Genomic DNA, 26,683 nt, shown 5'->3' with positions numbered 1-26,683 from the left:
ATCATAAATAGGTATTGATCTTCTTCTGTTATAACGACTACGATTGGTCAAAGTTGCCAGAACCTGGCCAATGAGAACCGGCGATAGAAAAAGTATGACTGCACGAAACAAAGATGGCGTCAGAAGGCGATGTTGTGTTCAGTCGAGAGCAGGTATCTTGTGTTAGAGTATGTTCTATACGGTTGAGAAAATCCTAATTGCTCTATGTCAATGTGACATGGGTCAGAACCATGCCATTGACCTGTTTAGCTCACGAACTGTACTGGAACACAGTATAATAGGCTGCTGAAAAGATAAAGTGGGGAGGGGGGCACGCATTTATACCGGTCTTGCACGTTTTCTCCAGACGTTTCCTCGTCATGCATGTCATGCACTTTCTTCGTCCGGTCATTCCCCTGTCGGTGTGGAGTCTGTGGACGTATCTCCGTCATGTGTGTGCACAATAACTCAGCACTAGCCGCGGCGACCGAAGAAACGAAATAAGAAATTTTTATTAAGGAACAAAACTCAGACCATGCTGACGCCGTTTTGTTTGTCATTTTTAACTTTCAATTTAAGAATAAGAAAAGCAGCAAAATAACCTTTTTATACTTTGTTTGATATTTTACTTGTTTAACAATTTGAAGTTGGCTATATATTTTCAGATTTAATTCTTAAGAGCATCTGTAGGATTTGTATTATACGTTTTGCTGACATGTTTTCTACTTTGTCTTATGTTGTACACCCAAAATTCTTTCTGTGCAGCTAAATTTGTAAGTTAGGTGCACCAGTGCATTTATTCCCAAAAATGAATTTTTAGCCCTGTGCATTGACAGGGAAATGTCCTGATGGGGAAAGTTCATGATGGGGAAACGTCCTGATACCGTTTTACAAGTGGGTTTTAGTACCTTTACATATAGATGCAGATCGAAACCCGTCTTTAGTGCAAACTTGTAAATATTTTTTGCTAGTTATATACACACCTGCTTTTTGAAATGAAAGAAAATATTTGTATGCTTAAAGGGCACGCAAATTTTGTACATGACACCTGGAGTGTTTGGCACAGAAATCATGGTTAACGGCAGGTCATATTTATTAATAATAATCTGTCACATAATTTTCCAGCATGATTGCAGCACTGAACCAATAATAAACAGGCAGGCTTTTAAACATTCAGGAACTGTTGTGTGCATTGTTTAATCCGTTTTCACGGTCATTACTACACGTGTATTGGTCTCCCACTGTCTGTGCCATCACGAGAAAATGACACTTCAAAGAAAGTGTAACTGATAGCATGTCCCTTGGGATTCTATTCTGAGCAGAACATAAATCTGTCGCAAAAATACAAACAAATTGGAACAAAACCTCAAACTAGGTGGGACATGGATGCGGGGAACTGAAAATAAAGAATATCAAGAATTAACTATACATCACCATTATCAGGAGAGTGTTTTCTGATCACAGCATTCTTACCCAGTGTTGTGAACATGACCGCAATTTTCCTCAGATGATTTGCAACGGCCGGCGCTAACCGAGTAGGAAAACCATGAAGATTATGCAAATGACTAATATATGCTTGGTCATGTAACTTGTACATGCAATATACAGTAGACAGTCCAGTCATTTACCATTTTGATAAATTATGCCGCTTTTGCATTGATTATGCAAATTAGGAATTTATTTGCATAATCGGTATTTGTTAATGTTCTGCCTATATATTTGAGTCCTATTATAGAAAACACTGCAAATATAGATTTTCCTCGTTAACTATACAAATTAAGTAACCAATTTGCATAATATTTACTACATTGCATGCATAACTGTCCAAGCTACCTGCATATTAAATATCATGGAAATCCGTCGTTACTTTCTTCAGTTATTCTCATTGCACAATTTTGACAAAAACGCTCCTGCAGTTCCATCTGCTAGGGGGCCCAAACCTACACAACTTTTTCCTTACATCACAAGCTATCTGTGACCAAAAAAATCAAGACCATAGCATGTCCAGGTCAAAATATTAAAAATAAAAAAATTCTGCTGTAGTACCAAGGTCACATACCAGGGGGCCCCAAATCCACCTTGACTTTCGTCTTCCCAACTCCTACGCACATAACAAGTATCATCATAATCCATTTAGAGGTCCGGAAACACAAACAGACACACAAAACTATATCTCCATTTTTCATGGAGACAACAACTTAAAATTTAAATGTATTTCTTAACAATTACTTCTGGTAGAAACTACCTTGAAGACATCCACTTGTCGGGACATTTCAACTGTGCCGTCGGCCCTGTATGAGTGTGTTTAGAAGGCCGTCTATATAACCTTGCTTAAACCTGCGCCGGGCAAACCTGATGACGTTTTGGTGCGTGTCGGCATACTGTAGATTGCCTTGCACCGACTTCCTGTGTTTCGGGGTTTCAGGCACTTTACTGATAGCTTCGGGGACGAATCATGTGAGAAAAGTTTTAATTCGTGCATTTCCATCTTAACCTCGGTGTTACAATGTCAGGGTGGGTAAAAGTCGGGGAAACAATTCCCGGATGTTTCTAGCTTATTTATACCAATGACCCCATACCTTCACCAACTAATGTTGACCTTTTCGAGTGGCATATCATAAATATTTCCATTTATTATGCAAATAAGGACCCCGTTTCTCTTCTCTACCCAAATAATGCAAGTTGTTCAAAGTATGAAAGTCTTATCTTAGCAAAGAAGGGTATTGTAGCATTTCCTAATAAATTATGTAAATGAGGCCCTCAATTGCATGATTAACGGTGCATGCACCAGTTCTTCAGCAACAAGGTCCCTGGTAGTGCGCTACAAAAAAGGGACGAAAGGGTTTCGAGGGACTGGGTTTGAGTTCACATTTCTCAAAATGTGCTTCGAACTGACATTAAACATTAAATACTAACATGGCTGAAAAGCGTATGAATTGGTGTGTTTTGGGTGGAAATTGTGTTTCGATCCCAGCCTTACTTCCGAATATCCATACGCGTTGAGGGTAAACTGCCCCTTTGACCCAGATTGACCATTGTTGCGTTCTTTTGGCTGTGTTGCATTACCTCGCGCATCAGCTGTGGTAGGATTTTCTTTATAATGGGCTTGATTATACCTTGGAGTTTTCTATTTCTGACACTAACAGTCATTTTCGTGTCAAAAAAGTTTGTGATGTGTTTAGTTCCACGGGAAAATGCCAAATTTTGCGCCTCATTTTTGACGGAAGAATCCTTTTTCCCTCTAATATTTACTAAAATTACAGAGATTGAAGAAACCGAAACTCCGGTTTTCTTGTTGCTATAGTGATATCCTTCATTCCCATTCACAGTTGTTTTGGCTCAGAAGTATTTCCTGGAAGAGACGGTCGCTAGACTTGAGGGTGTGCAAACTCGAATTGAGACCCTTATGTCTGATAATGTCCACATCTACTTAACTTCCAAATGCTGCAAAAATGAAAACCCAATCATTGACCATCATGGAGTTATAGTATATTTCCATTATTTATGCAAAGTAGGTCTTCATTTGCATAATTGTTGTCTATTGATATTCCTCTCTTTCTCAATTACATATGTCACAATGGAATGCAGTGGATTTGTAAACTTTCCTCTTGAATCATGCAAATTAGCTCCTCATTTGCATAATTTGCTCCTGATTTGCATAGTTTGCATATGATATATGTGTATATATAGTATGTATATAAGAAAGGGGGAGCTTGGCCCAAAAAAAATTGGAGCCATTTCGGGCTTGTCATCCTCTTGCTCTCTCTCCTGTCTCTTGATGACTTGACCAATTAGTGTACATGTACCAGTTGCTGTTACTAAGGCTGTTACTATGTTGATTTGATTACATGGATGAATTTTCCCATCAGTTTTTAGGTCCCCAGAGGATGTCATCCATGTAATCAAATCAGCATGGCCTAATCACACACAAACAGCATGATCACATAACCCTCTGACTGAGATGGGTTCAGTTCATGTCTATGGCAAAATGGTATCAAAACTGTACCCTTCCAGAATTTTAAGTCTGTGAACTTTCATACTACGTGTACAAAAAAAAATGTAGGAGGTTCCTATAGTTAACAAAGTCCTCACTGGAAAATATACATATTCAAGGCCTCATTCTACCCAAGCTTGAAGATTTTATTTGGTGATCGTAAGGGCCTAATTCAGTAGTGATTACCTCAGCTACTGATTGTTTGTTTTACAAGAAGCGTGAAGGCAGCTGAGTAAATTCCAAAACGTTGGCCATGTAAAAGTCTTGTAGGTTTTGTGATAGGGACACTTCACTAATCACCTTCTAACCAGATAAAGCTACTGTGACTCATGAAATATTAACAGCGGTCTTTTGTTCAAAATAAATTTACTGCAAAATCATCACACAGCAAATGAATGCCGTCTTCTATTGCATTACTCAGGTTGCTTCAACTGCAAACTCTTGATTTTCAGCTTGGCATTAATCTCTGTGTGTTAAAGTGCTATGTAAATGAATCTGCAGTATTCAGGGAAATTCTTTACTGTTTTTCAGGATGAAAAAGACTCGGACATTTGGGACGACAGTGCCCTGATACAGGCATATGACAAGGCTGTTCACGCAATGAAGGTTAGCTGTCTGGTCTCTTGGACTTACCTGTAACCTGGAATCCGTGCTATTCTAGTTCCAGTCACTTCCATAGATTGCTACCCCACAGAATAGTCTGGCAACTGACTCTATTTGAATGTTTGGCCCTCCGGTCATTGATCAGTTCAAGTATGGAATATTTCTCAGAAACAGTGTAGCAGTTGTCAAACTACGGAATGCTTGTTCAATCCGTGCTACTTACATGCTTACAGCGCAACTCATAGACATCAGATCTCTCGCTTGTATTTCATGCAAATATTCAAATGCAATAGATGATTATTAACAAGCGCAAGAGTATTTGGCAGGAAAGCAATCATAGGAGTGACTTAGATATCAGGCTATGTTGATGTAGATTAGTTTCGCTTGATAGTAAGTAGTCCATTCAGTAGCAAGGACAGAAACGGTATTGTTCAGTCAGCACCAAGGACAGAAACAATATTGTCCAGTCAGCACCAAGGACAGAAACAGCATTGTTCAGTCAAAACCAAGGACAGAAGCGGTTTTGTCAAGTCAGCACCAAGGACAAAGACAGTATTGTTCAGTCAGCACCAAGGACAGAAGGGTTTTTTTCCAGTCAGCACCAAGGACAGAGACGGTATCGTTTAGTCAGCACCAAGGACAGAAACTGTATTGTCCAGTCAGCACCAAGGACAGAGAAGGTATTGCTCAGTCAGCATCAAGGACAGCAATTGTGTTGTACAGTCAGCTCCAAGGGCAGAGACAGTATTTTTCAGTCAGCACCAAGGACAGAAGGTTTTTTTTCCAGTCAGCACCAAGGACAGAGACGGTATCGTTTAGTCAGCACCATGGACAGAAACGGTATTGTCCAGTCAGCACCAAGGACAGAAAAGGTATTGCTCAGTCAGCATCAAGGACAGAAATTGTGTTGTACAGTCAGCTCCAATGGCAGTATTGTTCAATCAGCACCAAGGACAGAAACTGTTGTCCAGCCAGCACCAAGGACAGAGAAGATATTGTTCAGTCAGCACCAAAGACAGAAACTGTGTTGTCCAGTCAGCACCAAAGGACAGAAACTGTGTTGTACAGTCAGCTCCAAGGACAGAGGCAGTATTGTTCAGTCAGCACCAAGGACAGAGAAATTATTGTCCAGTCAGCACCAAGGACAGATAAATTATTGCTCAGCCAGCACCAAGGACAGAAACTGTGTTGTCCAGCCAGCACCATGGACAGAAACTGTGTTGTACAGTCAGCTCCAAGGACAGAGACAGTATTGTTTAGTCAGCACCAAGGACAGAAACTGTGTTGTCCAGTCAGCACCAAGGACAGAAACTGTGTTGTACAGTGAGCTCCAAGGACAGAGACAGTATTGTTCAGTCAGCACCAAGGACAGAAACTGTGTTGTCCAGCCAGCACCAAGGACAGAGAAATTATTGTTCAGTCAGCACCAAGGACAGAGAAATTGTTGTTCAGTCAGCACCAAGGACAGAAACTGTGTTGTACAGTCAGCTCCAAGGACAGAAACAGTATTGTTTAGTCAGCACCAAGGACAGAAACTGTGTTGTCCAGTCAGCACCAAGGACAGAAACTGTGTTGTACAGTGAGCTCCAAGGACAGAAACTGTGTTGTCCATTCAGCACCAACGACAGAAACAAGATTATTCAATTAGCAGCAAGAACAGATCTAGAACTGCACTGACATCTTAGTGAACTGTTGTTAAGGTTTAATAATGAAAATGATTTTATTCAGTAAACACAGCTGAACAGATTAGGATGTTCACTGAATACCAAGACACAAAGCCCAAACCTAAATACAAAGCAAACACTCCCCATGCAGGTCATTGTACCTATTTAGGTATTATAGCAGACACCTTATTCAACACAAATAACTGTAGTGAAGAAGGCTGGTCTGGCAACAGACATTTTCATTCGTATTTTCCTGGTATTTATGCCCCGTTAGAATACGCCAGTCCGGGATGGGGCGTTCTGCCTAGTGACTTATCTAAGTTCTTTTTCTAATACTGTAAATGCATTTAAGTTTGCATGGTTTTTATTTCACGCTAAGGCGAAAATGGAGTGTTCGTGATGGTTTTAAGTTTGCGGCAGCGCTATAGTTACATACTGCTACTGTATTGGACAAAAATGTTTGCGGGGGGGGGTTAAGTTTTCGGTGAAACGGTCGCCGCGAAAACCGCGATCATAAAACCACCGTGAACATTTCTGCATTTACAGTACTCTCACCTCTCAAATAAAAGTACCCCCCCCCCCAGTCAAATCTTCAAATCTAATAAACATAAGCCCCACCCCCCCCCCCCACCCCAGGATAAACACACCTGGAAAATTACCAAATTGTCAGGTCAACTGTGTCCATATTTGTTTTCCGGGGGAAATATTGCCAAATAAGATAGTGAGCAGGTAGGTTGTACTTATTCAACTATGCCTGAAGACCATTATGATATCTATTAAGTATATAGATATTGAACAGAATAACTCTGCATAATTTGTTCACATGATGATGCCACTTCGGAAAAAAAAATAAAGTAATGTTGAAAAATCGGGCATAGGTTCCCCACTATGACCCCTACCTGGGGACCAATGGTGCTTTCCAATTCAACAAGTGAAAGTGTACATGATACGTGCATTTTCTACTTCGAACTTGAAGCAAGTGATCAAGAAAAATCGTTGTACATGTATATCATTTATAATTACTGACATGTAACCAAAATCATCAGATAGCAACTTGTACTTAATCATTTTCTAAAGACATCCCCCCCCCCAACAAATAGGAACACAGTGCAGCAAAAAATAGTAACTGTTATGTCTATAAACTTTTGCTCTGCAATGAAAGACAATGTTTTTGTGAGATGCTCGGATTTCGAGTTTCTGTGGTTGAGCCCACAATATCGAACAGAGGTTGTCTGTAAAAGTAGCTCAAGGTCTCAGACCGCACATATGAAGAAGTTACGGAGTCATGTTGACAAAGGCCATCATAGCTGCTAGGAAATCAATGCTGCTACGCCAAAAATTAGCGAATAAGGAGCAAAAATACCGGGGAAACGTGCATGGGCAGAAGAAACATAACTTTGAATTTTTGGGGGATCTCTGGTTATAGCAAAGCCCCAAATTTTCAAAAAAAATAATAAACGTACCATCTTATATATAGAGAAAGATATAGATAGATATATATAGTCTGTGGTTTATTCCTTAAATTTATATTTTTAAAGCTGACAAGATGATGTATGAATTTTATGGTGATCCACATCATAGATTTTTACATGCATTGAACTATATGTCATTCATGTGTACAACATGTGTCTTGTCATGCAAATTGATTTTGAATAACCTGACTACTGAACATACTGTTTTCAATAACATTACTCATGTTTTGTATTTCTACAGATAGCTCTGGACAATGATGAAGAGATACATGTAGATGACCTGAAGGAGGAAGAAGGGGGAAGCATCACAACTGAAACAGACGAGAAGACTGAAGAAACTGACGACAAGACAGAGGACAGGGACAACAAAGCAGAAAGAAACAATGAAAAAAACTCTGTGATAGATGAGAAAACTAATGCTAAATCAGTAGTAGAAGCTGAAGTCTCGAGTTCATCCATGGTGAGGAAAAAGACAAAAAAGAGGGGAAAGCCCAAAGGAAGTCGTCGGGTATGTATAATACATGTACATGTACTTACTTATTACAGGAATTTGTGGTGAACAATTTATGGCTTTGATATATTAAAGCTGTCAACTTACCTCAGTGTATGAAATGTGCGTTATGCTAATGATGACCTCATTTGCATAATTTATGCAGTAACTTCGTATTTCCCTTGCGGTAAATGTCTCAGATGTCATATTGGAGGCGTAGGTAGCTTTAGAAAAGGTAAGTATAACGGAATGTGTGTTATGCTAGTGATGACCTCATTTGCATGATTTAATCAGAAACTTCACACACTCAAAATGCCAGCTTTTTTTAAAAGCACTTGTTTGGCTTCTTTGCTGGCATAACTGATAGTGAACCAGCGGGAAATAAAGGCATAAACGTCATCACGATGTGACTGGCCAGAATTATAATGGGGAGGGTGGCACATTACGCTGATTTTCCCATGGCCCACCAACTCACTGTCAACGGCGCCTCTGTTTGTCTACCTAGGGTCTTGTCTGGCAGGCGTTAGAAATGATCTAAATCAAGTAAATGGGCTCTTGCTTTGAAGGAGGAAAATGAAGGAGCTGTCCATGTACCAGGTGGTTTCGTTTGATTAATGGAAAAGTAGTCTAAAAGACCTTGAACCAAGACATCACGTATTCAACACGGAATTCATCCTAGCAGCAGTAAAAGAAAAACTTTTAGGAGTTCAGATTCTGAAATGAAAATTGGCATGTAGCCATGCAACTGGGACATTTATCAAGACTTGTATAATTATGATACATGTAAATGAATCTCACAAGCCTTTTTTGGACGCTGCTTACTTGTGATCACTGATGCTGTATGCTTAGAGCTGTGTACCTTAACAAATTTTAGGTACAGGTACAGGTACACGGGTTTAGGTACAGGTCCGGACCTGAACCTGTACCTAAACTACTTGTTCAGAAAATGGTAGATTTTCAATAAGGACAAAAGCATATTTGAACTGGTACATGTAACAACATAATGTTTAATTGTGCTAGTTATTATTTGTATGAAAACACAGATGAAAATTTGACTTCAGCCTTCCAAATGTGTTTTATGTGCTGAAGTATAGTATAGATGTGGCACTGCCATGGTAATTTCATAATAATTTTATCCGTCAAAGCGGCCATTCCCTGAGTTAGGCTTGACCTGATTTGTACCAGTCCAGTACCAGTCCAGTACCGGTCCACCAGGGTTCAGGTATTTTGGACCTGTACCTAATTGGTTGTACCCGGTACAATATCGGTACAATGTACATGTACCAGTACACAGCTCTATGTATGTTCTATTGCATTGTTACCTTTTGATGCAGCCTTGAGCTCGGCAGGAGTGATATGATTTATCATTCAGTCATCATTTAGTCATCATTCAGTCATCATTCAGTCATCATTCTTGCTGGGATCGGCAGGACCTCTGCTAGGCCTTGCTTAGATTTTTTGTGTGTGTGCGTGTATCATTTCTGATACTGTATTATATAACAGTACTAGTTGACATTAAAATAACTCAACTTGGAAACATATTAGGAGTCAATCCTCTTCAAGGCGACCACCTGTCCAAGGCGACCTCTTTTCCTCGGTCTCCCGGGTGGTGGCCTTGGGTAGGTTTGATTATACAATCATGGTGACAGAGGCTATATTTGCAGAATCCCAGCTGTTGATGATTATAGTACATGTACTTGAATGTACATCTTTTCATTTTCCTGTTCACTTCACTATTTCCTTACCTTATTGCAAGAACTTCATCAGGCCCAAACGTACCTCCTGCACTGAACCTCTATATGAAACTAGAGTATGCAAAATAACAGTTTGTGAAAACACAGACAAATAGACCAAAAACAATGCCTTCCTGCATGTGAATAAGTAGCATCAGTTCCATGGACCGTCTGTCATAACTGTATTTTTTCTCTCAGCAACTTTGAGTTCATGTCAATCAACTGACAGTGTATTGGAACAACTACTGACAGACCAATAACAGACACACCGGAAATGTAGACTCCATACTCGGAATCAAAATTGAACATACACATCCATCTCAGTTCTGGATAAACAAACCACGTCACCTACAATATAACGCAATAAGAAATATGCTCTAAAAGGGTATCCCTAATGCCCAGACATGTGTATGTTGTCATAAGTCATTACTTCCTGCATGTCAATGAAATTGGAGGAGAGCAAAACATGATATCCAGTTCTCAATATATCCTATTACACAATTCCCCAGCCTCATATCCTAGCAGACTCTTTATAAAGTTTTATAAATCTGCTGTATTTAATGACTCAAACATGTGGCATATAAAACTGAGAAAGAGAGGAACATCACAATTATGCAAATAAAGACATAATTTGCATATGCAATGAGAAAAAAACTGATGGGAATTTTATACTTTCAGCATTTGGAAGTTAAGTGAAGGTGAAACTATGACCTAATTTGCATAATTGATGAAGAAAAGGCTTTGTTGAGATAAGACTTTGGACAACCTCTGTTATTTTGGTCAAGGAAATGGTCAACTGATATATTCTATGCAAATGAGAATATTTACAAAATCAATGATGAACTTTTATAGTATGTTTGTCGTAAAGGTTAACACACTTGGCAAAGTTTTAAGGTCATAGAACTCTTAGACTAGTATTGTACTGTAACAGTTCCTATAAGGAATAGACCTTATCAGGGATCGGGCTGCATGACATGGGCACTATGGGGTAATGCATGGAACCAAAAAAATCATTACCACGGCAAAATTGACCAGACCTGATACAGTACACATGCATCGATTTTCATAGTTTTTTTTAGTAATGATCAGATATTGTTTGCCTCCAACGCTATATGCATAGTACCCTGTGTCTCCCAAGATGCAATGGGAGCAGTTCATAAAAGGGCTATGAACAGCAAAATGCTATTACATTATTAGTAACCCAGTGTGTGGCACTCTCACAAGTTGATTCATGTACAAAAATTGTACCTGCATGCTTTAAGAGAACAGAATATTGTTATCATGATGAATTTATTACATTCATGAACCAAATGTTTGAAAGGCAGATGAGGGATAAACTTTTATCACCTGTAAACTTTAACCTTTAGCTGTTTGGCACCCAATTCCCTATTAGTTACAGAGTTGGGCAGCAGGGAGAAGGTTAAGAGGTCTCTCTTGCGTACCGGCATTAATTATCTGTGCAAATCATATACTAACTTAGTATGAAATTTCAAAGTGTGACAAGTCTGTTAAACTTTGTAATGTACTGTATATTCTAGTGGATGCCAGGAGACCAGTGCATTGCCTTGTACTCTGAAGACCAACTGTGGTACCCAGCTGAGATCCTCTCCATCAATCCACAGAGAAGAACATGCCTTGTTAGGTTTGCAAGTTCTTTACAATATATAGGCTGTATCAGTGAAGCAAATTTGAATGAAAGTAGACCATTTTTATTAAAAGTTACATAACACATAAATTAGTACAGAATCTAATGTGCTCTTAAAAGATTCCGCAGTTTAAAAGTTCAGAATCCAAGTTTCCTCAGTTCCTCAGCTTCTAGCCAATTTGGTAGCCTCCTTCGCAGACTTCCTGGAACGGTGGCGTATATATGGGGGGGGGGGGTCTACGTGATTTCTTACACGGGCCAAGGTTCTCTATGCTGGCTTAGGGACTTTGGCCGCCGAGGAAGTTATGTCACCGAGGGACGATCGCCTTTCCCAGTACACTGCAATCTAGTCTACAACAGTTACTACAGTCATGGCTACAGCGTACCTCACTAGTGTCAGTTCTATGTATTTATCTAGGAATTAATCTTGGATGCATTGATTGATTGAATGTGCAATCATGGCTACAGTACAACATATTTTACCGTTTTGGTACTCTCTCGTCATGTTGACCATATCCAGAGAGGAAAATTAATTTTTTCTTTTCAAAATCAGGCGATAATCAATGATGTCATCCATAACATTTGCCTCCTGTGGCTTACTGCATCACTGCCCATGCATATGGCTAAGTGTCTGTTGTTTGATTTAATGTGATCATCATGTTATCACTCAGATATACCTACTATGGTAATGAGGAGGAACAGAACCTGAAGGACCTGTCTTCCCTGGACCAGGAAGGAGAATTTGTACAGTTGTACAGTGGAAATACAGCTGTTGAGGTAAGTTCTTCAATGGGAAGATACATATACTTTGTAGCCATGTCCAGCAAAGCTTTTGAATTAAATGAAAAGATTTATGAACATTCATAAAGGAAATCCTTCGTATGCATGTAGGAGGATATAGAGATAATAATAATGATAATGATAATAATGCTTTATTGGTCAGAAATTACCCGTGCAATGGCAGCCAGTGCTGAATTGCTGCAGGGTTTACAATCATATGATATACAGAACAGATACATATTATTGCAAGTAAAAATGTACCGTGACCGGTAGCGAACCGCCGCATGCCTGTTATGCGACGCAAGTCTAAAGTGGGCCTAACACTAGAAACTGAGGGCAGCGGGTAATTTGGTGTGACTGGCTCTTGTCAGGGTAAGAAGATCAGACTTTGCTTAAGTCTTACTCTTAGGAGCCAGAATGATAAATGATGATTAATGGTCATTGGAAGCATTGATGCCAAATTGCCCAGGGATCTGGACTGAGAGGGCATCAATGTCCAAAATGCTTGATCAGTCTGGCATCAATGCCAGGCTTGTCCAGCACTGCACACCAGTTTCGCAATTAGAGGATGACCACATGCAGTGGCCTAGTCTGCACTTCCATTGACTTATCAAGATAATGGCGCCATGCCATTGGATTGAAGTGTATGAAAGTGTTACAGTATGAGATTTATCATGGCTTGCAGATAGATACAAAATGTATCTAAGACACTTGGTATTGCATTTAACAACAATTTAACATTTTTCTGGTAAATGAATCATGACTTTTTAATTGGTTGAATCAGATTTATCTTGATTTCTAGGGTACTTCAGGTTCTAAGAAATGGAGTCAATATAAAAATTCGGAAGCAGATGGTAGCCCTTCCCGGTACGAATCTTGGTGGAGGGATTATCACCAGAAGTATGGCTCATACCAGCCACCTCCATCACAGCCTCACCTCCCTCCACCCCCCTCAGGACAGGGTCACGGCTCACAGGTCAGCACTTTTAACCAATCAATCAAATAGTCAATCTTCAACAAACCTAACAGTACGATGCAAGTATTTTGACTGATATGTTGATTTTTAGATACAGGTCCTGCATCTGCATTCATGTGACATATTGAAATCAGTCTTTTCCCAATTTGTCCCACACTGCTTTGCATTTTGGGCATGCTAACTCCAAGGTTATCCCAGATAAAGTTGCATGCAAAATTGTTCACCCCTTTTCACATTTTGCAAATTTGGGCAAAATGACAAACATTGTAACTGCAGAATATTACTAAATTATATATGTGGTGAACAGATTATAGTTTAATGGAATCTAATGCAAGGGCAAAAGTCAAGATATTTCTCATAGTTATTCCAAAATTGCAACTTTCAAAAAGCAGGTTGCAAAATTATTCACCCCTGTCTGGGTTTGCCGTTAGTACTTTGTGCAGCTCCCCTAAGCTGCAGTGACCTGCTTCAACTTCTGAACAGACTTGGTGACATTCTTGGTCAGAATTTCAGCAGCCACAGTAAGATTCCCGAGAAGACAGGTGTACAAGAACCCCGGGCGTACTGGAAAGGACCTGAAAAACAATTTGGCAGAAGGAGGAACTGATGTTTCAGTACGGGGCACACTTTATGCTGAATGGCTCAATGCCAGAACCCCATGACCCACGTCATTACTCAAGCCATGCCACAAGAAAAGAAACCTTCAGTATGCTTATCATCGAGGTGACCTGAATGAGTACCACTGCCTAAACCGAGCTCGCAACACATCTATCCGTCATGACCACGAGAAGTACTGGACCGATCAGGCGGCTAAGCTACAAGCCGTGGCAAAAAGGAACGACCAGAGGCAAATCTACAGTCTTCTTCGCCAGGCCAAAGCCGGCCCTCGACAATGTAACTTCCTCATAAAAGACAGCACTGGCAACATCATCTCCATGGAAATCGACCGCTGGAAGGAACATTTCAGCCAGCTTCTAAACCATCCTACAGTCCCTGAGGACCCCACACTGACTGAGGCAGCAAATGCGACTGATCTCTAACCCTGACTGCCCCAACATCTCTGTTACTCCAGAAGAGGTGAAGGCTGCACTGGGGAAACTGAAGAAAGCGAAGGCCCCTGGCATCTGTAACATCACAGTGGAGATGCTGAAGGTGGGAGGCAACCTCATGATTCTGTGGCTCACCCAGATAATCAACCATGTATTATGGATCCTAGATAAGCTTCCCGACGACTGGATCGTGGCATCATCCTACCATTCTGGAAAAGGAAGGGAGAAATGATGTCAGACCCTACGTTCTGCATTTGCACAAGAACCTCCTTGACTTTCATGGCCGCGGTTGATAATCCACAGATGCATCACATTAAGTTCCAGGATGATTCACAGTGAGATCTATACCCGGTCCCCTTTATGATATATGGCCAGAATTTAATCTAAAAGTACTTATTGACAATACAGAAGTCACACAAGAATTCCTAAAGTTAGAACTAGAAACATCGGGACACAGCACGCTAAGAAGTCATGTAATTTTTCTTAGCGCATGACTGTGTTGTTTGTATCTTGACCCAACTTCCATGCACAGGTGAACTTGCCTTTTAAAGGAATGCTCACAAAGCAGAAAGTTGGCATGAGGAATTGGGTGTAATTCACAAATCCTTCTTAAGCTTAACATGTACCTAATATATTTATGACAGAATTGCCCTCTCCTGACAAGGGTACAATGTTAATGGTGTTACATGAATCAGGGTAATATTACCAAACATTGTTCTCTTACAGAAAAACATGACCTAACTACTTGTCTCCAGTTCTTTCATACCCTTTCGGTTCAAGGTTGTTCTTACCCACACAGATTGCCTGATTGCCATCAAACTTTTGCTGCCAAATTGATGTGACTGCATTATTCATCACAGAGAAAAAGCCGTCTGATTATAGGGAACTACATTGTACATGAAACTTGTATCAGACTTCCTGACTTTACTACCAAGTCCAACAAAGCCACGCTGAGTCCCATAATGTCCACATTGTGATAGATTGGTGCCGACTGTGACTGAAGATTATCTGATGAGATCTAATCGGCAGTTGTCTGGCTGTATATGCTATGAGACTAATCAAATCATCTCCTGTCGGCAATCATGTCCTTTTCCTTCCATGTAGGAATGTCAGATTCTTGTGCATAGATTTCAAAGCATATCTGATATATTATGCTATCATGATACTTTTTATGTTTCACCCATACTACAGTTTGGATGAAATATATTGTTATTGGTCATGTTTCTTTCTTCTTCTTCTCCTATTCCTTCAAACTCAAAGGGCTTCATCTTGGTCGTCCCCTGACCAAATGAGCTGGAATTTGGTATACAGGTAGCGTAGATACATACCCCTAGAATTTTTTTCTTCATTCACAGGCCTTAAAAGTCTGTTTTTTGGGCATTTTTAGACCAAAAATGTATATTCTGGCCTCCTGTGCGCCGGTATTCCAACTGAATGACCTGAAATGTGGCATTGTACTGCCCACACCCCAAATCCCCCTCCCAGAACGTGCGGCACGACATGCTCACATCGTAATTACAATCATGTTCATAATTTGCATAAACGTAATTACGTTAATGTTCATGGTGGAGGTACTGCACTTCATATGAATAATAAGACGAAGCGACAGCAGCTATTTATTTATTGGGGTGGTGCTTTGCTTATTATTTACGTAAAGTATCACTCGCATTCACCGGTCACATTGTTGGCATTTGCATGCTTGTATCCAATGAGCGTTTTTCACCTCATGACATGCGGTAACACATCAGACTGCTTGCACTTTTAGTGATTTCTGCTAGGGGGCGAAACCACAAGCAGAAACCGGACAGCTTTTTCCACCCCGAAATCAGACTGGACAGCTGTTTCCGCCAATTGAAGCGGACAGCTAATTCCACCAACCCATCCTTGACTAAGACTACACAGTCATAAATCTGGGCAAGGGCCAATTTATAATAGCTATGTTTGGAACTTTATCCGCAATGTACTAAAAGTATTTTCTCTTCTGCAGATGCCCCCACCCCCACCGTTCCCCTGGGCAGGGAACATGCCTGGGTTCCCTATGTGGCCACCAAGGCCAGGCAGACCGGAGAAACCTCCACCAATACAGGTCAGTATGCTTTGATTTGTTCTAACAACGTTATACTATGTTTGACCTGTCTGACTTGGCATACTCTCCAAGCAGAGGTTGGTTGGTAAGATTGTGACCTTCTTATCATACCGTATGCCCCGTTTTCTGGCCACCGGCCCCACCAACCTCTGCTGCATGTTACATTCAACATTAAAGCATATGAAGAGCCAATTGTTACCTTATCAAAGTTCCCTTCATCACTCATGTAGGTGTGAATATATGACCAGGGAAGCCTATATCCCAACTTCTGTTTGGTGATATGGTTTCAATTTGGCGATTTACTGTTTCCTTTAATTCAGTTGAGTCGAGTTTCCTTTAATTCAATTTGAATGTCCACTTATTTCAGCCTTCTTTGGTAACATATATAAATGTAAGACTGTCAGACTTTGGACAACTTCTGTTATTTGGGTGTAGAAGATGATTATATTGATATGATATATGATTGCATTTATTAAGGAATGAGAAACACTCATAGTCCAGTCTTGTTAGCTTTAGTCTGCTTCCATCGGTCGCTACCTTGCCAACCTACAGTTGACTTACATGTATGTTGTTACAGATTAGATACTATATTAGGTATTCATAGAACTAAAATCAAAGCTGTAGTTTACTTAAATAGCCACTAGTACTACCTAAGATACCTGGAAGTTTTTAGGGGGTATTATAACATGGATCTTTTTATAATGGCAAGAATTGAATTGCACATTGAACCTTTCTTTTGAGCATGGGGTTTAATGCCAGTTGAGATTATTACATACTTGGAGCCCTATAGTACATGTAGGTCTTCATAACTCTCAGATCTGTAAGTATGGAACAGCTATGGTGTAAGAATATTTCACTGAGGAAGACTTTCGTGTGACACTGACAACAGTCTGCACTTGGAAGAGTAGAATTTAATTTGCCAGATTTCTCTCCAATTTGCAAGATGATTCAAGTCAGACTTTTTTAAAGCATTAAGCATCATTTGCAAACATAGCCACTTTTCCAAACTGCACATGATCAGGTAGGTCATTGATGAATAACAGCAATGAAAATGGATCTTGACAATGTGTCCAGTTTTGTGTGGCATTCCTATATCATCAGACTAGTAATTTAAGGATCATGTAATTTTCTGTGATGATTAATGCACATAAGGACAGGTCCCAAGGCATTTTTGCCAACCTGTGCACAGGTCAGCAGTAGGGATCATGTGATCTGTATGGCAGGAGACAGTACAATTAGACCCAATCAGTTGTCTCGCCTACAGCTGCACAGAAGCGGTGGTGTGCATGGTAACTTGGTTGGTCCTATTCATCATAGCTTAACCCCTGTCTGTGTGTGTAAGTAACACTAATTCTCCCTGCCACCTGAGCAGCTGACCCTGCAGTTCTGTACATCACCAGAAAGGTGTTCATTAAGAACCTTAATTTATTTTCGCACCAATCTAATTACTTTCACCCAGACAGTTATATTTTAAGTTATTATCAGAGTGTCTTTTTGTTTTGGGTTGTATTTGTGATTTAACAGCGTAACTAAAGAAGCTATTGATGGATTGTTATGAAATTCTGATTTGATATTGTTACACAGGCCATACATGTATATAGCAGAGAGCAGCAAAAAAAGTTGGTCACAAAAGGGCTTTTTTCCGATGATACTAATTTACCCTACAGCCAGACCTTTTCCTCCAAAGAATCTGAGAAACAACTTAAACTGCTAGTCTTACCTCAGCACAACCTTACTTGGCACATGTATATGTGCAATTCAGGCTTTGGACAATCTTTTATATCAAATTTCTAAAGTTTGCATTTGATATGAAGTAATGAACCATTATCTCATCTATCACAATGTGGAACAAGTTTATCATTTTCTGCATTTATTTATTCAACTATCCATGCAGCCTGCCAAGGTCCACACTATCAGCTAACCCATTCTGTCATGAAGTAAGATCTATACCACTCCAGATAGCTTCCAATGACTGTGCTGATAGTGCCTTTCTGTCTTGTTTTGTCCTTTGAACATGGGAATTGATAAAAGGCTACAGCCTGAGTGCAAGATCATACTATTGTACCCTCAGTGAGGGAATTAAATCTTGTATTCATCTTTAACATAGTGAATTGAAGATTGCTGAAAGAACAAGTCAGAGTTCCATGCAATATTCTGATTATATGCAAATTACTTCCATATTTACATAATCTATGCTTAGTTATGTGCACCTTTAACTTACTAGTTAACACTTGTCACAAAGTTTACAGTCCAATCATTAACCACTTAGATGAATTAAACATATGTTACAATGTATTTGAGTCCTATTGTACAAAACACTGGAATTATAGAACTTCCTTTTTGATTATACAAATAACATTCCAATTTGCATAATTTGCATCTCATTGTGTACATCTCTGTCTAAGCTACCTGTATACTGAATATCATGGAAATCCATTATTCCTTTGTTCAGTTATCCTTCATGAAATATTTTAACAAAATGCCCCTGCAGTTCCAGAGCAAGCTGCTAGGGAGCCCCAACATACACCACTTCTTCCTTTTATCAAAATCTATCTGCCCCCCAAAAAATCAAGACCAAAAGGTCAAAAGATACAAAACTGCAGTACCAAAATCACACACCGGGGGGCCCAAAATCAACCTTGATCTTTGTCTTCCAGATACCTATCCACATACCAAATATGGCAATACACCAAGAGGTTCTTAATAAAGTTATGCTAACTACAAAAGTCCGAAATTTCGAAACAAAGGCAGTGTGATGCAGCCAATTTTTAGACAGTATCAGAAATGTTGTTCTCAGTGCCATGAATATTTTGAATATTTCACGAAAATGTGGGAATTCTTAGAAAGTGTAAACAAGTTTATATATGGGAATTTTTTAAGGCTGGACAGTTATCAGCTTGAAAAAGTGTTTCGCCACCCATGACCATGGGAATTTTTAGCAGAGATCAAGGTTTGTGTGGGAATGCAACCCCTCACAGTGTGTCCAATTGCAAGCAGGGTTCAAACCTCCGCCCTGCTATGTGTTTTAATCGTATTCTTTCTGTCTTCATAAGCAACACAATGGACTACAAACAGTATAAGAATTATAAGAAATATTTTATTTGGCGATGTCTCACGGACAGGAATTTTTAGGATATTAACTACATACATGTACCTGTGTTACAGAAGATGCCACCACTGCCTCCACCCCCAGCTGTCACAGATGGTCTAGAAGACGATGACTCACTAGCCTGTATGTTAATGGCCTGGTACATGAGTGGCTACCATACTGGGTACTACCAGGTCAGTTAGCACGATACACTAACTTGTGTATGGCATCATTGTAGACTAATACGAATAGGTGTAAAAAATACTACATGTATGTGCTTTGCATGCATTTAGCGTTTTCCGTATAATCTATGTACTATATCATATTGTAGATAATAACTGCATGCATAAAAATGCACTTACCTGGTAGTATGATGTTTAGTGGGAGGCGTTGTGGACCCAGGGAGGGCCAAGGAAAAAAATTGAATCTTGGGGGAGGGCGAAGGGAAAAAATTTCTTGGCTTCGGTTAAAAACACATCATGTATGATATATGCCGCTCCAAATCACTCAGAAACAACCCAAGTTTCGTGGTAAGCATGGGCCGTGCGCAAGAGCATTGACTGTCACAAACTTAGGAATCCAAATGTACTGTGTATTTTGGGAGTCTTATCTCTTATCATTCTTGACAGTACAAATCGACCCGACCGCCTACCCCCCCCCACCTACCCCCCCACCCGCTAAATATTGTTCAGTTCCTTAGTAATATTGGTACTGCAGGACTGTATTTACAGACCCTTTATTATTATATGTATATCAGTACATTTAGGAGGCATAAAGTTGATGATAACAAGATAAGATGACAGTTTATGCCTTACTGTTGTTTTTGTTTGTTTGACAGGGTTTGAAGGATGCCAAGACAGCAGGAAGACCAAGTAGATTAGGTAGTCGATCCCCAGGTTCTGTAGGCTCTAGACGTTCCAATAATGCAGAGAGATGGGGATGGGAATAGTCCTACTGACAGGCTAGAACGTTGTGATACAGCTATGATCATAGAACCAGTCATGTCCCCTAGCAGAAAGGAATAGAAGTGCAGAATTGTGATGGCACACAATGTTATTTTTGTTTACACCAACTACAGTACGTTATGTTGATGAAGGTCAGACATCCAGGTAATAAGATATGCCAAATGACAGTTACTCATTCCCCACAAGCAACTATTTTGTCCAGTATTAAACTGTCAGTTGGCTACAGTATGCTAAGCCCAAGTTACACACAGCCGAACATGGCTCCTGAACACTAGCCAACCCAGGTCGGCGTTGTTGGGGAGCAGTCTGACCAGTTTTAGGCTACGCCTACCTTTGGTGCCAAACATGTCCCAACCATCTCATAACCAGTAAATGACTTACTCCCAACTGAGCCCCGAATGCTTTCTAACCGGTTATACTACCTACTCCCAACCATCCCGACCTCTAGCCACAGACTGCCGAATCTCCCCTGACTAATCCCCGACCGATTGCTAACCCACTTACAAATTGAAAAGGACATGTTCAGCATCATTTTAATCTTTAATCAAAATAATCCATTCTTCTATGTTATTGATATCACAGAGAGATCAAATTTGGATGATGGTAAGCTTCAATACGGTTTTTAGTGTTCTTCTGTGTTTTGGGTCGGGTGATTCGCCAACGTTCTGGTAGTAGTCAGTTTGGTTGGGAATGACTTACAGTCAAGCAGAAATTTGTCTATGACCTTGGGGTGAGTCATGGGTAGGTTAGTTGGGAGTAAGTCAGCAGTGGTTATGGCGTGGTTAAGAGTCGTATTATAAGTTATGCCGTATGCAGGCTGGGTATGTGAATTGTGATGAGCAACGCATTCTACATGTAGTCCAAGCATTTTCTGTCATCAACAACATTCTGGAAAGAGATAACAAATGAGTCTCACAACTGTCAATACATTTATTTCATCAAGATATGCATCAAACATACTTTGTCATATCACAAAACACTCAGGTAATAAAACCTTGCAGAACAGGACAAAGAGGATGTCTTTTATCTATTCTTTATTCAGCCTTGTCACAAAATTTTAGAGTAGGAGGTTAATATCCAAAAGTAACAGGCGGGCCCTGTAGTGGCCCTATGCGAGCAAAGAAGTCGCTCGCGGGGGTGGGTACGGTCTCCCCCTAAAAAAATTGTAAATTGAGACCCCCTAAATATGGTTTTTGGTATATTCTGGGTAACTTTTATGTGCATTTTAAAACTCAACTTTTGTAACTAAAATTTAGTTGTGCTTTTTATTAAAATTCTACACAAAAGTAGCCGGCACAAAATTGAAAGTAGGCGGTGAAAATAGCCGCCTGCCGCCTTGTTTTGACAAGGCTGCGTTATGTGTTTTGTATTGTACTGTCTGCAATTTCAATAAATCACAAATCACAGGTCTTCTGTAACTGTTGATCTTGTAGCAAATCATTAACATGGCCATCAATACTTGTACCACCAAATTGCTGGGCCCACATGTATACATTAGGGACATCCCTGAAGCTCAACTGGTAGCAGTCTCACAGTTGAGCTCCTGCTGGTTCCAATTATAGTCAAACCTGCCTAGGCGACCACCTCTTCAACGCGACCACCTGGCCATGGCGACCGCTTTTTCTCGGTCCCGAAAATTTTCCCCATAGGCACAAGCATTAAGCTGCCTGCCCAATGCGACCACCCATCCAACGCGACCGCGACCGCCACGACTTGGGACCACACAGACCACAATCCCTGCCCATGGCGGCCGCCTCATTTCCAGAAATACTAAAATATACTATTTAACGTAACGTGTGAATGCGGGAGGGCGCTGCGAGATCATCCAGGCAAACATTGTTTTGTAGTCAAAATTATGACGAAAATTTATACACGATGTAACGGTATACAAATATTACAACGATAACGTAAAATGTAATTTTTGTAGGATCTTTCTGTCAATGAGAATTAAATCTCGTGGGGGTCATGCTGTCTAAATTCACATAATTTTCCATCCATCTACGTACTGTATTTGAAAACCTCGACCTGGAAACATGTGAGTGGTATCCTCTTCATGGCGACCACCTGTCCATCGCGACCGTTTTTGCTAGGTCCCCCGGGTGGTCGCCTTGGGCAGGTTTGACTGTAGTTGGTAACTCAGAGGAACCTGAGGTCAATTCCTGGGACAGGGCATCTTGGTTATGCCAATTGTTTTGTTTTTAGAATAGAAATGATTATCAATAGTTAAACATCAATGTGTTTTGTACAGGACTGAAAAGTAGCTACTTATTTTGCCACCACCAACTGCTCAAATATGTAAGAATTTGGTATCAAATAAACGGCAATCTTCTTAATTTTCTTCAATTTTTTTATCAATTTTTTTCTCGACAAATCATGGTTTAAGTACTTCACATCAGGATATTTTTCCATACGAACGTCGTACATTCAGCTGGGTCACACCATTTCGGAGTTTGTTATGTTGGCTACAAATTGCTGGCTAGCTTTTTCTTGTGCAGTTTCAAGGGACCCCAAAATCCCAATTTCTCCACAGCAAAAACATGCGTCACCCGATGGGATATTTCTCGCTTATTACCTTTGGAGTTTGCTAAGAAGGTTATGTTTTCGTCAGCGTTCATGTGTGTCTGTGTCTGTGTCAACACAATAACTCAAGAATTCCTGGATGGATTGTCTTCATACTTGGTATGTGGGAAGGTCTTCTTCAGACCTCGAAATAAATAGATTTTGGGCCCCCTAGCAACTTGCTATGGTACTGCAGCGAAACCTCCAGGTTTGATATCTCATGTTCTGGAGGGTCATGATTTTTTTAGTATTAGATAGCTGAGAGTAAGTCGTGTAGTTTTGGACTCCCTAGCGGCTTTTTTTAAACTGCAGGAGCCGATTTCGTTTCAAAATTTGAAAGCAAAGGGTTTTACGGATCATCATGATATATTTGGTATGTAGATAGCATAAGTGATGATTGACAAGATTGCATACTAATTATGCAAATCGGTACCTAATTTGTATAATTAATTAGTTTATAAATTCACTGCACTCCATACATATTGAATTTCTTCCTTGAAGTAAAGTTTGAGGAGTCCTCTGGTATTGAAAAAAAAAATTATAGCACTCTCAAGCATGTGACATAGGTACATGTAACTGAGAAACAGGACTATTGATAGATATCAATGATGCAAATGAATACCTAATTTGCATAATTAATTGCAAAATACTATAATTCCATAATGGTAAATGATGGGGGAAATGCTACAATAGCCTTTAAACGAGGAGTTAGAGAAGCAATATATGAGAGAATATACAATCCCACCCTCAACAGGAAAGGAGGTCTACAATGTACGTGTTGAACTTTCAGGCACTTGGGATAATGCACTACCCCCCACCCCTGGACGAACAACCTTTGATTACAGTAACTGTAACAACAGTAGCTAATTGAACTATTAGCATACAACCTTGTCTTGAAATAATCTTCTTTTGAAGACTACGTCAAGACATCCAAAATTGTCTTAACCTCATGAACATGTCTATTCAGAGTTATGGTATAAAACTTTACTCTCCAAGCAGAGGTTGGTGGGGGAGATCGTCACTGTTTTGTCATATGCCACCAAGTGGGGCGAGCGGACAAAAATCGGGGCATATGATAAAACGGTGACGATCTTCCCCACCAACCTCTGCTTGGAGAGTAATAAAACTTGGTTTTCAAGCCCTCTCCTTAGTCACTGACGAAAGACATCGGATGCTGTCTGAAAGTCTGACTGTTTCAAAATTTTATCCAGTTGCTTGAATAAGTATTTTTGGCGTACGTACAATAGCCTTCTTTGCTAAGATACGACTTTCATACTTTGAACAACTTGTGTTATTTGGGTAGAGAAGATGATTAACTGACATAATCCATACAAATGAGATCCTTATATGCATAATAGATGGAAAAACATTTATGATATGCTACTCGAAAAGGCTCAGATCAGTCGGCAAAGGTATGAGGTCGTGGGACTCTAGTTAGACACATAAATCATGCATGTGAGGGTCCATTTACATGATCTTTTGAGGAAATGAATTAAATACAATAGCCTTTTTTGCTATCAAAGATAAGACTTTCATACTTTGAACAACTTATATTATTTGGGTAGAGGTGATCAACTTAATGTTGAGTGTTGCCAAAAACCAATTCCCTAGGGAATGCGTTTGCGGAATTCCTAGAATATTTGGCAAACCAAAAGTAGTACTACACAATAGGCTCTGCCCCTGAGGCTTTGCCCAAAACAAGTATCAAGATCTGCTACTGGAGTGCAGAAATAAAGGTTGGCAGTTATGGTTCTTCCGTATTAAAGTAGGATGCAGAAGGAAAAAAAGTAGGATGCAGAAGGAAAAAAAGTCGTCAGGATGGGTGAGACAGAAGAAAGAGCCCCATGCTGACTGGAACAGGAGAGAAGAGTTGCGCTGGAAGCCAGGAGAAGCGGGTTTGGCCACCACGACGTACAGGTATGGGAAGGTGTAACGGATGGGAGACTGTAAAACCTAATGATGACATCTTAGCTCCTTCAAGTGACAACACATGAGTGGAGAAGAGTAGGCATCCTAAATGCACATGTAGTTACCAAAATGCACAATTAATTATATCAAGAGTCTCTTTCACCAAACAACTGACTAATACACAGTATTGTTCAAGGTCAGCACATTTTATTCAGAAAATAGAGGATCTTTTAACCAGTGTTCGTGTGCCAGATGTGAAACCAGCAGTTTATTGATAATATAAAGAATTGTAAGTTGCAACTTTGTGTTAAGTGCACATAAATAAACTTGACAATGTGCTTTCCATATGAGATGCATACTGCAAACTGAAAGAAAAAAAGCTCAACAAAGCCAGGAATATTATATTCCAATACATTACATATTTGAATCCGGTAGCATGACATTTAATAGCAATTTAGGATAATATTATGTAACTGCTTTACATTCCAACAATACAGTGTATCATCGTAAGACTATACTAGAGCCATTGGTGATGCTTTTATTATTGTTCTAAAAATGACAACACTATAGTATAAGGTACGATTTCCTTATGCCAGTTACAATTTTATGTTAGGTACACTCTACATAAAAGTGTCCAAACAACCACATTTCATTCATGTAATTGAAGCTGTATTCTGCAATTGCAAAGTTCAATGTTTCAAAGATGGGTGTCAATAACAATGGAAACTGATCACGTTTTACTGCATTGTGTCTATACACTGTGTACATTGTATCTACAAATACAGTACAATTTGCAGAGAAAATGTTTGTAATATAGTAAGTTTGCAAAGACTTTTAGAGGAGATTTTTGTGTCCAGAAGTGTAAGAAGCATACAGTATCTGTAAGTGGTGGATTATACAATTACAGGTACTGTAGCTTTTTTATCTATACAAAGTCAATAAAGGATTTGATATAACAACAAGCAAATAGTTCCAGAGGTCGCCAAACTACACTAGTGATGTACAAATGTTACTAGTAAACCATAACTTGTAGCTCATACCATGAAGCTTATTGTCAATTTTTCATTTACCCGGTAATGCCGGTATGTGTTCTTAAAGGCCAACATCTGCAAGCCAAAGCAGGCAACTCCTTTATCAAGTCCCATTTTCATTCAAACCTCAAGCAGTTGTTTTCTAGTGCAAATTGAGTTGCATATCACCTGAGATTATTGCTATTCAAAATCAAATTGACTGAAGTCAACCATTCTAATGATAAACTGCTGACAACAAGCAATGGTAAGTCTTTTTAACTTCCTTGAACCAAGGAGGTTATGCTTGAACCTATCAACTGTATAGTTCTGAAATTCGTACAAGCAACCAGGTATACTTAAACCCAATCAAAGGCTAATTACTGTTACCTAAACGGAGTCCAGTTTCATTGCTAACATGTCTCTTCTGGCAATCCACAAGAACTACTTCCCTCCAGCAGCTGCCTGCTCCGCCTTCTTTGCTGCTGCTTTGAGCTGTTTTTGTCGCATCACATCTGCATCCCTGGAGACATGGAAAGAAAGTGATAAGGCCTTATTCTCCATTGTAGCAACTGAGTGTGAGTCATATATACATGTACATCAAAGTGAGGCAAATATACAAATGTAACTGCCTCCTTTGTCAGCATTGGACAACCAGTAAGGAAGTGATCGTCAGCACAGGAGC

General features: G+C 39.8%; 1 protein-coding gene across 5 annotated transcripts; it reads left to right on the top strand.

Annotated features, from left to right (window-relative positions):
• The first annotated feature begins 26 nt into the window (after positions 1–26).
• LOC136427487 (survival motor neuron protein-like) lies at positions 27–25,355 on the top strand. 5 transcript variants are annotated; one of them, XM_066416372.1, is made up of 9 exons: positions 27–152; positions 4,505–4,579; positions 7,954–8,220; positions 11,474–11,577; positions 12,252–12,357; positions 13,163–13,336; positions 16,373–16,471; positions 19,637–19,753; positions 20,398–25,355. In XM_066416372.1, the coding sequence occupies exons 1-9, from the start codon at positions 114–116 to the stop codon at positions 20,506–20,508; spliced, it is 1,092 nt and encodes a 363-aa protein (XP_066272469.1). In that variant the 5' UTR covers positions 27–113; the 3' UTR covers positions 20,509–25,355. The 5 variants fall into 5 exon arrangements, with proteins under 5 accessions (XP_066272469.1, XP_066272468.1, XP_066272467.1 ...); XM_066416371.1 differs by having other exon boundaries at positions 63–161; positions 19,640–19,753; XM_066416370.1 differs by having other exon boundaries at positions 63–161.
• The last annotated feature ends 1,328 nt before the right edge of the window (positions 25,356–26,683 follow it).

Source organism: Branchiostoma lanceolatum, chromosome 2, assembly GCF_035083965.1.
Source record: "Branchiostoma lanceolatum isolate klBraLanc5 chromosome 2, klBraLanc5.hap2, whole genome shotgun sequence".
NCBI classification, from domain to species: Eukaryota; Metazoa; Chordata; class Leptocardii; order Amphioxiformes; family Branchiostomatidae; genus Branchiostoma; species Branchiostoma lanceolatum.
The sequence above is the reverse complement of the archived record's forward strand: the minus strand, read 5'-3'. Positions and strand labels throughout refer to the sequence as shown.